At 35.7% G+C, this 13,559-nt stretch overlaps 1 protein-coding gene across 1 annotated transcript; it reads left to right on the top strand.

Annotated features, from left to right (window-relative positions):
• The first annotated feature begins 9,248 nt into the window (after positions 1 to 9,248).
• LOC141599207 (putative galacturonosyltransferase-like 1) lies at positions 9,249 to 12,941 on the top strand. The gene is made up of 2 exons (XM_074419152.1): positions 9,249 to 10,033; positions 12,322 to 12,941. The coding sequence occupies exons 1-2, from the start codon at positions 9,352 to 9,354 to the stop codon at positions 12,675 to 12,677; spliced, it is 1,038 nt and encodes a 345-aa protein (XP_074275253.1). The 5' UTR covers positions 9,249 to 9,351; the 3' UTR covers positions 12,678 to 12,941.
• Positions 12,942 to 13,559: the final 618 nt, after the last annotated feature.

Here is a 13,559-nt window from a genome sequence, read left to right as displayed (position 1 = left end):
ATGCCCCAAAGATTAAAGGGGAAATTTTATCGCACGACAATTAGGCTCGCTTACTACTTTACGCTCCGAGTCTTTGGGCCGTGAAGCATTGTCACATTCAAAAGATGAGTGTGGCGGAGATGCGCATGTTGAGGTGGATGTGCGGACATACAAGGAAAGATCGGTTAAGGAATGAGGTGATTAGGGAAAAGGTAAAAGTGGCGCCAATAGAGGACAAGATGATGGAAAACCGACTAAGATGGTTTGGCCATGTGAGAAGGAGACCTATGGACGCACCGATTAGGAGAGAGGCCGGAGACTTGGAGAACGAGAAAAGGTCCCTAGAGGCGAGAGGAAGACGAGACATGTATACATGGTTGAGAGTGATAGAGCACGATATGAGAGTTACGGGGCTTGAGGAGAGTATGGTGACGGAGAGGGGCACAATGGAGGAAAGGATACACGTGGATTTTTAGTATTTGATGTTTTTTGACAGATTTTATTCTTCTCTCCTTTATTACACTTTTTTACAAACCACTTGCTTATAGATTTTACCTTTCTTATAGATTTTACCTGGTTTATTCCGGATCCTTAACTCTATTTCGGTTTTTAAAAATCGTTTTAATCTTTTCTCTCGATTTAAATTTTAAGTTTTTATAAAAGAAAGACGGAATTCGATTTTAAAACTCCTAAGTTTACCTTGACTTTCCATTACATTTTCGTTCTTCCTTTTGTTTTTCATCTTCCCTTTTTTTATTCGCATTTTGAGGCGTGCGTTCACCCATTGACGGTTCTAAAGGATGATTCATGTCAGCCGACCCCAAATCATTTTGGGATTAAGGCTCTGATGTTGTTGTTGTTGTTGTATTGCTCTTGTTGGAGTGATGTTTCAACCTTGAGAACACCTGGTTGTGTACTCTTAGTAGTTCTCTGTAACACTTTGTTTCTGCGATTCATTTTATTTACCCATGTACCTGTCTGCGACACTAGCCCGACAGCTGCACTGTGCACATACACTCATGTGAGATACCTTTAAACGAATCTGAATAACATAGCTATAACAAGCTTAGTTTTGAGGACATTGTTGTCCCACCTGTGTGTAATGTGAAGACAAGGGATGTATTATGTATATGCTGGGTACCATTTTGTTGTCAGCCACTTTGATATGGAACACCCATGGTACTATGTATCAGTTCAGTCGCTGTTTGTGTGATTTCGGTTGCAGTATCGTGATTTCCGTCATTGTACCTAGACTTGAAACCACTTATTCGAGCTGGGTTAGTTTCGGTCAGCTTATTTCAGGTGTGTTCCAGATTTTAGATTGGGTACGAGCCAGCTCGAGTAGGTTGATTTCAAGTCCGGCTGCTTCTGATATGGGTTACTGGGTCAGGTCAGTGATTAAAAGGAAATGTTTGACAATTGTTCTTTTATTTTAATATACTCCTATTTATAATAACTCTCCCCTTTCAAAAGAGCACGCAAATTAAGGGGAGGGTTATTTTATTGTAAAGTATTGTGGTGGTGTAAGGTAATTGGAGAGAGGAAATGTATTATTGTGGGGGTAAGATGATTAAAATAAGTATTGTTGTGGGTAAGGTGATTTAAATAAGATAAAGTATGACTATTGTGGGGTGAGGTGATTAAAATAAGTATAAAACTTTACTAAATAAGGAAAATGGGAGAGTTATTATGAATAGTGGGGAGTAGATAATTAATGTTTAACTTAAGGCATTTTGAATCAGGTCTCTTTAGGTGGAGTGACTTTGGGTTGGATCAACTTCAATTCTAGGGCAACAAAGCTCTGTTCAAGATTGGATAGAAAGGATCAATTTGGGTTTCCGATCATATTCGAGGTGTGCAATTCGACAATTTTGGTTCTCCTGTGAACCTTATTGTGTCGATTATTTGCATCGAGTCAGTTTTGGCTTTGCCATGGTAATTAAAATGGGTCTTGGAGTTCGTTACCTCCACTTAATTTCTCCTTGTGTATCCGTGATATAGTGTAAATAACCACTCTCCACGACTCTCGGTTATTCCATTTTGAGCCAGAACATGAACGATTTGGTGTTTCAAGGCTCAATGGTGAAAAATATTGCGAAAAGGATGGGGTTGAACTACTTGTAGAAAATGAGTCCACGTAACATCAGGAGTGAAGTCCTACTTCAAATATCGACTTTTTTGTACAATACAAAACAACACAGATTTGTAAACGGAAATCTAATCGAGGCAAAGCCTCTACTTCAAAAACTGGTGGATTTTTTATTCTTTTTTTTTTTTTTACTCCAATAATTACAAATTTACAATGTACTATTTGTTGGGAATAAAGCCGCTACTTAACGCAACGTCTTGACCCCGGTCAAAATCCTCACACATCTTTGTGTTTAATTCTCTCTACGGAGTAAAACCGCTATCTTAAGTAGCGACTTTGGTCCCAATTCCTCAATATTGCAGAAATTCATTCTCTATAGATAGTTTCACCGTTTCACCCCACCATAATCCTATAAACCTTAAAACGCCGCATGGTTCCCAAAACATACAATACAATTGTCCACAAATATATGCAAGTTATAACATTTACTTATGTCGGACACTTTTCACCAAGTTTCAATCATTTATTATGTCATTTGCTAGAAACCTGAATTACTCAAGTGAGTGAGAAGAGGTCGGCCAAAACATGGATAGAGAGGTCCCTCACTATCTTTAGTACTACAAGTAGACTGACTTATGATGCATGAAGTAGACCCCAACACGTATCTGCTTGAAACTTGATAGTGTCGGCAACTCTTCCTTTTAAACTCACTGTGTCCACTGTCTTCTTGCTTTTTCCATCATCTAATTTGAGCCTTAATTTAATTCACAAATTACACTCTGAATCGCTATTTCCTTGTTGATGTCATTTCTTAAGCTTCCTTTTTACTCTAATTATCACTAAAGTCGATGCTAATCATGCAATCACTGAAGCTACTACTAGTATTATTAATAAGTCGGTGTCCCGGAATTCAGTAATTATCGTGCAAGACTATAGTAGTACTAACATTTTATCAAATATTATCACTAGTTCTCATTTCAGACGAGCCTTTTCCGTCTCAAATTAAGACGGATAAAATCCGATCATTTTACAATATAATGTAAATATGTTTTTGAAAAACTGTTGCCATCATTTTTTTGGTTAGAAACTGAGAATTTTAATTATAACATGTAATCATTCTATATTTATATGATCACTTTTATTATAAAATATTCACCGTGTAAAGAAAGACATGGAATATATTATAAGATCGTTACACCTACTACGCCCAGTATATGTGCTGATTAATGCGGAACCCTTTTTCAGCATGCAATGTCTAATTGTCTACTTAATTATGGAGTGTACTTAAATTTCTAGGGTTTGACTTATTAGATTAGAGGAGTTTAGTGTTCTAAGTTAAGGGATGTCTCTTTTTTGTTTTACTCGAGTATTTTAAGAGCTTGCATATCCGCTATTTTTATATGTTAATCTAACTAGCTTGAAGTTTATGATTATATGTGAAAATCAATATAACTAGTGTGTCGACTAGTAAAAGGACATGTAACAGGACATATTGTGGGCCTTGTGGCATTAACAAAAAGCATAGTGACATTATCATTTTTCTATGTTAAAGCAGTCTTGTGTAAATGTGGCACCTAGAACAATATACGGAGTATACACAATATTGTCCCGAATAAGCATAGCCTTAATTTTGGGCAACTATAGCACAATGTAAGCGGAATTGCCGAGACATATCGAAGCATCACAAAGTTATTAGTTGGTCTTGTTTACGGCTGTTTTGTGGCACGTCAATGTTACTACCTTGGCATAAAAACATTACAATACAAATCGAATGTGACATGAGAAATTTGAATCCAAGACTCGATGTTTCATTATCACCTCCACTTACCATTACAAATTTACAATAAGACATTTTTGTATACAAAACCCTAACTTATTTGGTTATTAGTACATTGTTAATAGTAGAATTAGTCAATTAAAACCCGGTTGGTGTGGCATTAATTAAGGGTAGGCAATATGAGACTTTAATCACCACAAAAAGTGGCAGTGTCTCCGGTTATAAGCGTAGATTTGGGGCTTTAATAGGAAGGGAACTTAGACGATTCACATGGATATCTTTTGGCATTGAATGCCATTCTAGTTGGTATGGTTGTTGATAAAATATCTGAAGGAATGCATGGCTAACACCACACTGTGGCAGTGCTATTCTTAGTGCGATGTCGACTTTATTTGACCAATTTATTAGTCTTTTTTTAAGTCAATCCTCTCAGTGGAGCATAGGGATGACAATGGGTAGGGTCTGGGTCGGGTCCACCCAGACCCGGACCCGACCCGAGATTTTCCCTTTGGACCCATACCCGACCCAGACCCGCAAGGGTCTAAAATTTGAGGACCCATACCCGGACCCTATGGGTAAGGGTCGGGTCCGGGTCTACCCGCGGGTCCGAGTTTCAGCCACTTTAAGAACATGATTAACAGCTATGGGTCTATAATATTAAAAAAAAAAATTCATATTATTTTAACATTATGAGTTTATTAATCTCTATTGTACACTACCAAATCCAATATACATACCAAAGAGATTAAGAAAGACAAATAAGACCTAAATTAATTTTACCTCCAAATACATGTGAAAGAATCAAACTCAGAACCCTAAAATCAATACCGTACTTGGTAGTCGTCTCCATCTGACCGTCGCTTGCCGCCGTCAATGGTGGTTGTCGGTCGCCGCCTATTATAGAGGTGGTTGCCAGTCACGTATCAGTGTTGTGGTGGTGGTTTTCTTGTGTCAGTGGTGGAGTGGTGGTATTGTCAGAAGAGTTTGATTGGGTTTTATCACTTTATGGGATGAAGGAAGAGAAAAAGACTTTAGTTGCTTTGGTTTCTACGGTTTGCCAGTATGAATTCAGAAAAGTTGTGATTTTGATTATTTATTTTTTTAAATAAAGGGTCTAAGGGTCGGGTATGGGTCTCATAACTTAGATCCGGACCCGGACCCGAAATATTTTCTTAAAACCCATACCCGACCCATACCCATTGGATCTGAAAAAATGAGACCCATACCCGACCCATTAGGGTCCGCCCTCAGGGTCTGGGTCGGGTCCCCGACCCACTGCCATCCCTAGTGGAGCGGAGCAGTTACTATGCTGTCCTCCTAAGTATCACTATCACTAATTTCATGCAAATAAATAGAGGTGGCAATCGGGTCAGTCGGGTCGGGTTTGGGTTGGGTCAAGTCGGGCCGGGTTTGGGCCGGGTTTTGGTCATTATCAAGTCGGGTCATTTCGGGTCAAATGATGTATCGGGTCGGGTTGGGTCATTATCGGGTCCGGTTACTTTATCACATTACTTCAATTATTGACCATTAAATTTAGTTTTTAAGCATTATTTGGTTTAATTACTTCATTATTAAGTCAAACATAACGATCTAATTACAAAATCACTTTCATTTTGATCAATATTAAGCTTAATAATTGTCGGTTCATCAATTTAATCGGGTTAGTATCGGGTCGGGTCAATATCGGGTCGGGTCTAGGTCGGGTTCAGGTCACTGATCATCGGGTCAAGTCGGGTTACGGGTCGTCATCAGGTCGGGTCTGGTCGGTTTCGGGTCACTGGTCATCGGGTCATGTCGGGTTACGGATCATCATCGGTCAGGCCGGTTTCGGTTTCGAGTTGCAATATTCTCGAGTCGGGTCAGACTTGCCAGCTCTACAAATAAAGGATAAAGGATATTCGTGAAACCAACCAGGTTGTTGACTTCATGACTTCTATTAGATATTTATGTCCAACTCTTTCGAGATGGTTTGAAAGCTGGTGGCTTCAACTTACCTCACTCATTCGAAAGAATAAGATAAGTTGGTCTTACCTTAGATGATCAACCTGGTTTTCTTATCTTATAAAAAAAAAGATACTATATGAGTTCGACTTTGTTTGGATTAATTTCAGCTTATTTCAGCTCAACTTCATTCAATGCAGTTTAGTTTAGTTCAGCTCAATTCTATTCAGCCAAAAAATACAGAGCCTTGTTCTTGTACAGTACAAAGCTATTTTCCGCATTAATTGTGTAAAACGGATCCGTTTAACAAAAATATGGCTCATTAAAGTGAAATGTTACTTACCAAATAAGCACATTTTACAAAAACATAGAACTAGTATTAATTAACCATGTCACGTAGTATAAATGTTTTAATATTGTTACAATTATTTGACAAGAGACTACTAATAATTTGTATCATCTACTTATCTGTATATTGGTGTTTTCCACTATTGTCACATCTTATTTTCTCTTTTTTCGAGCACTTGGTTATGGAATAGGAAAAAGCACTAATCGTCTGCCAAGATATTGTCCAATTTCTTTCGAACCACTCCGTAAATGATCGATACCCACTGTCAACGTCTAATTTCATATCGGCCTTATTTTGTAAATTAAAAGATGATTTTAACACTTTTTATTTGATGAGGGATTTTGAGCAGGTTTGACTAGATAGTGTATGATATTTGAGGATATTTGGGTGATAGATAAACAAATTATCGAATATTTGAGGATATTTGGGTGATAGATAAACAAATTATCGAAATAGTATCCCAAGGAACAATTTACTATCGTAATTTATAATTACCAAATTATAACATGTTGTATACTTGTATTCGAGGTTGTCAGGATCGAGATCCTACTTTTGATTGAAGATGGAGTGGTTGAATCTGATCGAGGGATCGACTTAAGGATTGTAAGATCCTGCCAATAGCTTGGATTAACAAGTTCGTGTAAAAAACAAATTGTACCGAGTATAATTTACCATATATAATGTTAAAAAGCCTATTTAATGACGTGAAAGTCTTTATAATCATATCGATATATTACTTATACGGGGCAACTTTAATTTAGAGGTGTAACTACATATTAACAACAATCTCATCAGCCTTTTACGATCCTACCCAATCTTGTATGGTCTTATGCCGATCCTACCACCAAAATGGCCCAACAACGATCTGAATCGTTTTCTGGATAGTAAGATTTATATTGTACGGTCCTATGATCCGGATCGCGAAATTAGTGTCCTCCAAAGTCCAAACATATCTAAGGCCCTGTTCTTTTGGACTTAAAATCACTTAATTTAAGTTCACTTCAGATCCTATAAGTTCAGTTGAGTTCAGATCAGATCTTATAAGTTCAGTTCAGATACTATAAGTTCAGTTCAGTTCAGATCAGATCTTATAAGTTCAGTTCAAATACTATAAGTTCAGTTCAGTTCAAATCCTATAAATTCAGTTTAGAAAAGTTATATACAGAGTATTATTTTTAAAAACGACATTTATACCCTTGGAATAGGTTCAGATCCTATAAACTAGTAATAGATAAAATTGACATTTATACCCTTGGAAAAATATTAAATCCTCCGGTTTCAATAATTGGTTCATGTCATTTACAAAAATTGTACCATACTTAATTACAATATATTATTATTTTTGATAAAGGGAAAAATTATTATAATAATCAAATGTGACTTACAAGATGTGTAGTAATTGCGCAAACAATAAAAAAACAACTATTATAACCCGCAAAGCTCAACATAAGACTATTAATCTTCTTCATCTCCTATTGCTCAATCGACGTATCTACATCTTTTCAACCAAAACACACAAAACGTGTAGTAATTGTGCAAGTATACGCATAGAAGATGCATGAGAGACCTTGATTCCCACAATCCATTTTAATTTTCCCATCGCGACACCAACCAAACATCCAACGATAGAAATCGAAAGCATATAGAATCGGTCCATACAAAAAATAATATTTTGAGGTCGTCTTATAATTACCTCACATAGAAAATAGTCCTCTAGAGCTTGTTTAAATTTCACAAAAAGTGTAAACTTTCGAGAGTACTAGTAATTAATAGACCATGATTTAAATTAAATGTGCAAATAAACGCATTTCAAAATGAAATCTAAGCTTTGATTTTCAAACTTATAAGTTTAACTTAACTTTTTTATTTTTTTTTTGCTTTTCACTCTTCTTTTTCTACATTATTGCATTTTAAAGTGTGCGATCACCCATAATGGCTCTAAAAGATGATTCATGACAGCCGATCCCAAATCATTTGGGATTAAGGCTCTGATGTTGTTATTGTTGTATGCAAATAAACGAATTTGGGATGAAAATTGGCGTATACCACCGTCCATCGGCCACCGTCATAATTAGATGATGGTAACCCCTATAAATTTTCCAAGATAGGAGATTAGAGAGTAAGGGGAGGAGAGGGGCCAAAAACAAAAGTTTTTATTATGATAATTGACAAGTGAGTCGTAGCATTTTAATCTATTCTAGAATGATAGTAGGGTGACATTTAGAGCATATGTGAAATGGAGTTAATGAAGGCCGACCTTTTGCATCTTAATCTATTCTATTATCACAAACATACGACATGTAATGCTTTCATCTTGCATCTTAATGGAACAAATTAGAATGTCAATAAATTGATTAAACTGAGCTCGAGATCGAGATCGAGCCAAGTTACACCCAAATTGAGCTGAGCTGAGCTTGGGCTCGAGATTGATCAAACTAACTTTGTAATTGTACTCCGTATTATTTAAACACTTACTCAAGGTCAAATTTTTTAAACTTTGAAAACAAAAATCTAAGTATAAAAACTATTTTAAGATAAAAGAAACTATCCCGTATTAATCAAGAAACAAGAAGGATAAACAATGTGAAAACTCATTGATATATTTGTATTCTTCTCAAAAGCCAAACAAATCTTTGATACCAAGAAAAGGAAATATGATCTCTATATGTATCCGAGCTACAAGTTCAATAGCATTAAAAAGGAACAATGAGGCGCGAACATCATATGAAAAAGATTTGACTAACTAGTACACTCATTATCAATTGGTCCACATAAAGTCCTAATTAAGTCACTAATTGTCCCTACCAACCACAATCAATTTCCCTTATAACTACCCGTTAGTCTTTCTTAAGACGGAGATACCCGTCTGGTCGTCTTAATATTAAAACGAGTCAAAATATCATCCCATATTTGCATATAAGACAAATCTTGTATTCTGCTTTTTTATCTTATACTTCCCCTTATAGACTTATTTAGTCCGTTTTAAGCGTAAAACGAATATACCCGTCTCAATTTACCTATAACTACGCGTATATATATTTCTTTTTGGGACGATGCAATCTCCCTTACCATTTACGCAATTACGCATATTCAAAGCTAAATTTTACCCTTTTTTAGGAGACATACATGATACATCAGTCAATCAAAGCTACTCTACACACACCCATTTACTACATACTCTTCACTCACTAACCATCAACCAAAAAATTGTCTAAAATGTCCCTAAATCACCTATTTCTTCAATTATTCACCCTTCTTCTATTATCGGCTGTAGTAATATCCGACCCACCTTACCCAGCAATATCGCGAAAATTCCCTTATAACCAACAATTTAGAGAAGCACCAAAATTCTACAATTCACTAAATTGTTCACCCTTCGACCATGTCAACGTGGCAATGACTCTTGATGCCACGTACTTACGCGGCTCTATGGCCGCTATCTTATCAATCCTCCACCACTCCTCTTGCCCCGACAATCTCCGATTCCACTTCATTTCCGCCTCATCAACAACCGCGTTATATCACAACCTTAAAACCACCATTTCCTCCTCATTTCCCGACCTCTCGTTTAAAATGTACGCGCTTAACGACGAAAATGTGGCTGGTCTAATCTCGACTTCTATACGTTCGTCGCTTGATTGTCCGCTCAATTATGCACGTAATTACTTAGCTACCCTTTTGCCGTATAATGTGGCGCGTGTAGTGTACCTCGATAATGATGTTGTGTTAGTTGATGATATTGCTAAGCTGGCCGCGACATCACTTGGAGAGGCCGCAGTACTGGCTGCGCCTCAGTATTGTAATGCCAATTTTCGGTCGTATTTTACGCCGTCGTTTTGGGCTAATCCTGCTTTGTCTATGACGTTTGAGGGTAGAAATGCTTGCTATTTCAACACTGGTATGATCATTTAATTTCTTTTATCTGAATTTATGTTTTAATATTTTTGTCAGAAGTGTATTTAATTTTGTTTTGTTAAATATCGTTTTTTATTTTATTTTTGTACTCCCTTCATTTCTTTATATATGACGTTTTACATTTACGAGGTAAGTCATTGACTTTAATATTTACAAAAATATATTTGTTTAAAAAATATAAAAATGGTAACATTAAATTCCTTACGAAAAACTCTTTTATATGAGTATACATATCATAATATTTAGTCTTACATTTTAAGAGATATTAAAGAGAAAAGAGTGTGTCTCGAAATGTGAGAAAGTCATATATACAAAAATAGAGGGAGTAGCTAGTATGAAAACGGATTAAAGGTGACGTGTCTACATAGTCCCTCTCGTCCAAATCAAAGGTAACACTTTTCCAATATATGTGAGGACTATTATATTAAAGTGTTATCTTTGATTTGGATGGGAGGGAGTATAAATATACGAGTTAAAAAAAAAAAATTAAAAGTGAAACTAGAATATAAAATTAAACACAAATTCTTATTTAAGACGAAGATATCCATTTAAAACAATATCTAAGTATCACAAATTACCTACCCATTTGTGTTGATAAAAGCAATACCTATGTCTTAGGAAAGAATAACTCAAAATTAAAAGGTGTTATTTTTAATTTTGATGACATTTATTGTTAAAGAATTGATTTTTTTTGCCCTTTAAGAAAGTTCCCACGTAAATCATGAAGTTTGAATATTTTTTTGCTTTTAGTGACATATGTTAATTAATGGACCCACACGGGATATGGAATATAATGCGACATTTTGTTAGTCGGTTTTACTTAATATCGTAAGAGAAGTCATTCATAGAATGAATAAATTAGAACATCATATTTACAAGTTTATTTATCATATTCATTCAAGTAAATGAAATACGGAATACTATAATATCTATACTTTAGGCGGCGAGAGAAACTAATTAAAATACCATATTCATCAAATTTTTGTTACCTTATTCTTGAAAATGAAGCACCATATCCATCCTATTGAATTGGAATATCATATTCCCTAATGAAAGTACTAAGGCCTATAATTTGTATGTTTTATAAAGTTTACCAGTCACATTCACAAATTGAAGTACCCACAAGTCCACAACTAATTTTTTTTTGGCATCTACACACACGTACAACTAAAATGTTCCAGAACAAAGAAACACTATAAAATAGAATGTAGAAACAAACTATACAAAAGTTTTATTTAAAATTTTATAAATTTTTTCGAGCTTTCCTTATACAATTATCCATTCGCCCTCATTGAAATTTTTTACCTCCTTTTAAGTTTAAGTCCTAACTCTGCCACTATGCCCCGTTGTAACTTAGGTCACCATATATAGTAATGCACTTGTGCAATGTAAGTTGTCACACTGTGGAACCCAATCAAGAGGTGATGTAATTAGTTTGTAGTTATGTGGTGATATTGATAGAGTTAGCTCCATAAATTCTGTCTTATCCATATTACCATCTTGTGAAAATAATACAAATTCGAATATATAATGACTTATTAATGAGAACAAGTGAACAACTGATGGAATGAGCTGACATTCCACACATAAAATATCAGCTAGCACATAAAAGTAGTTTAGATAACGCGTTATACTTTGTATTATTTTCATGTTGCTCCAACTTTGATATTTGGCACGTCTCACGCACTTTCATCATTCCTAGAAACACTGAACACACTAGTGAACTTATATATAGTCAAGCAATATCACTGAGGATTTGTTAGGCATGGTAAAATTACTTACCCAATTACCCAATTTGAATGATCCGACTTTAGGCATGGTAAAATTATTTACCCAATTCCAATGATCTGACTTGATAAAGTTAACTCGAAAATTTAAATGTTATCTGAAATTATATGGTCTAAGTATGACCTGAAACTCAAATAGGCCCGACTCAACCCATACCTAATCCGAGCCTTAATTGACCAATGTTTGTCCTGACTCATAATTAACTCGGTCTGAAATGATCCGAAATGACACAAAATAACCTCAATTATTAGTATTATTATTATATACGTACATGTATACATGCATCAAAATAAAGGGTTTATTTTACGGTTATTTAATTTAATTAAGTCTCGGGATGAAAATAGTAAAACACCCTAAAAATAAATTGAATATAAAATGATCTGATCCGATCCGACTAGCGTAACCCTAAAGAAAGGGTCTGCATTTGTGGACAATATCATAATTTTGTACATTGATTTAACTCTTTTAACTAATTTTCAACAGGTGTAATGGTAATTGATTTGGAAAGATGGAGAAATGGTGATTTCACAACAAAAATCACAGAATGGATGGAACTCCAAAAAAGAATGAGGATCTATGAATTGGGCTCACTGCCACCCTTTTTGCTAGTCTTTGCTGGGAAAATTGCCCCGGTCGATCATAGATGGAATCAACATGGACTTGGTGGCGATAATTTTCGTGGACTGTGCCGGGATCTTCATCCCGGCCCAGTTAGTCTACTTCATTGGAGTGGTAAAGGCAAACCTTGGGCTCGTCTCGATGCTCGTCGGCCCTGCCCATTAGACTCACTTTGGGCTCCTTATGACCTGTTGTTAAGCCCAAATTTTCTTGATACCTAATACTTGTTCGTTTTTGTATATTTTGGATTCTATCGAACAAAATGTATAGTTTTGTTTGTAATATTTTCGATATTTGTATCACTTTCACCACAAGGGGTGTAAGTGTGTAATCGAGCAGCCGAGCTCAAATTTGTCTTGAAATTCGTCGAGGTAAAAGCCTTTAAGCTCAAGCTTGGTTTTTTTGTTATATTTTTTTTTTCTCACTTTTTAAATTTAACAATAAATATTTTTTAAAGTTGTTCAATTGAATAAAAAAGTCCTCCGTATATTGTAAACAATTACAAATATCAAAATAACATATAATTTAAAATATTAAAGTTGTACTAAAAAAGACTAATAATAACACTTTCCTGGGGACCTGACGCCCGGAAAAGGAATAATCCCCGCGGGAAAGAACTCACATGGTACAGGCGCCTAGCAGGGTGGGGTCCTGTATCCGGGGAGGATCCAACCTCCTCGTCATAAAAAAAAAAAAAAAAAAGACTAATAATAACAAGCCTAACCGACCTTTTTACCCAAGCCTTATTGTGCTAAGATCACCTCAAACTTGAGCTCAAGCCGATCTTTGACTGAAGGTTTGACAAGCCGACTCGATTCATTTACGCCCCTAAAATTTGTTCTTCATATTATTTTTCCTAAATTAGTTGTAATTTTAAGTGGATAGGCCTTAACGGAAAGACCTGACAAAATTGACCCGGCCGGGACCCGACATGAAACCCGAACTTCAGATCCGAACCCGAATTGACCCAACCTAATATAACCCGACCCAAATGTTTATTGTTGCATATTAATCATCATAAATAATTTGATAATAATAATTAACCCGAAAATCACACAAACTCGAATCCAACGCGACCTGAGCCAAACTCTATAAACTCGAAA

The sequence above is a fragment of the Silene latifolia genome, chromosome 9 (assembly GCF_048544455.1).
Source record: "Silene latifolia isolate original U9 population chromosome 9, ASM4854445v1, whole genome shotgun sequence".
Lineage (NCBI taxonomy): Eukaryota > Viridiplantae > Streptophyta > Magnoliopsida > Caryophyllales > Caryophyllaceae > Silene > Silene latifolia.
Note: the sequence above shows the minus strand (reverse complement) of the source record. Positions and strands in the feature narration are given on the sequence as shown.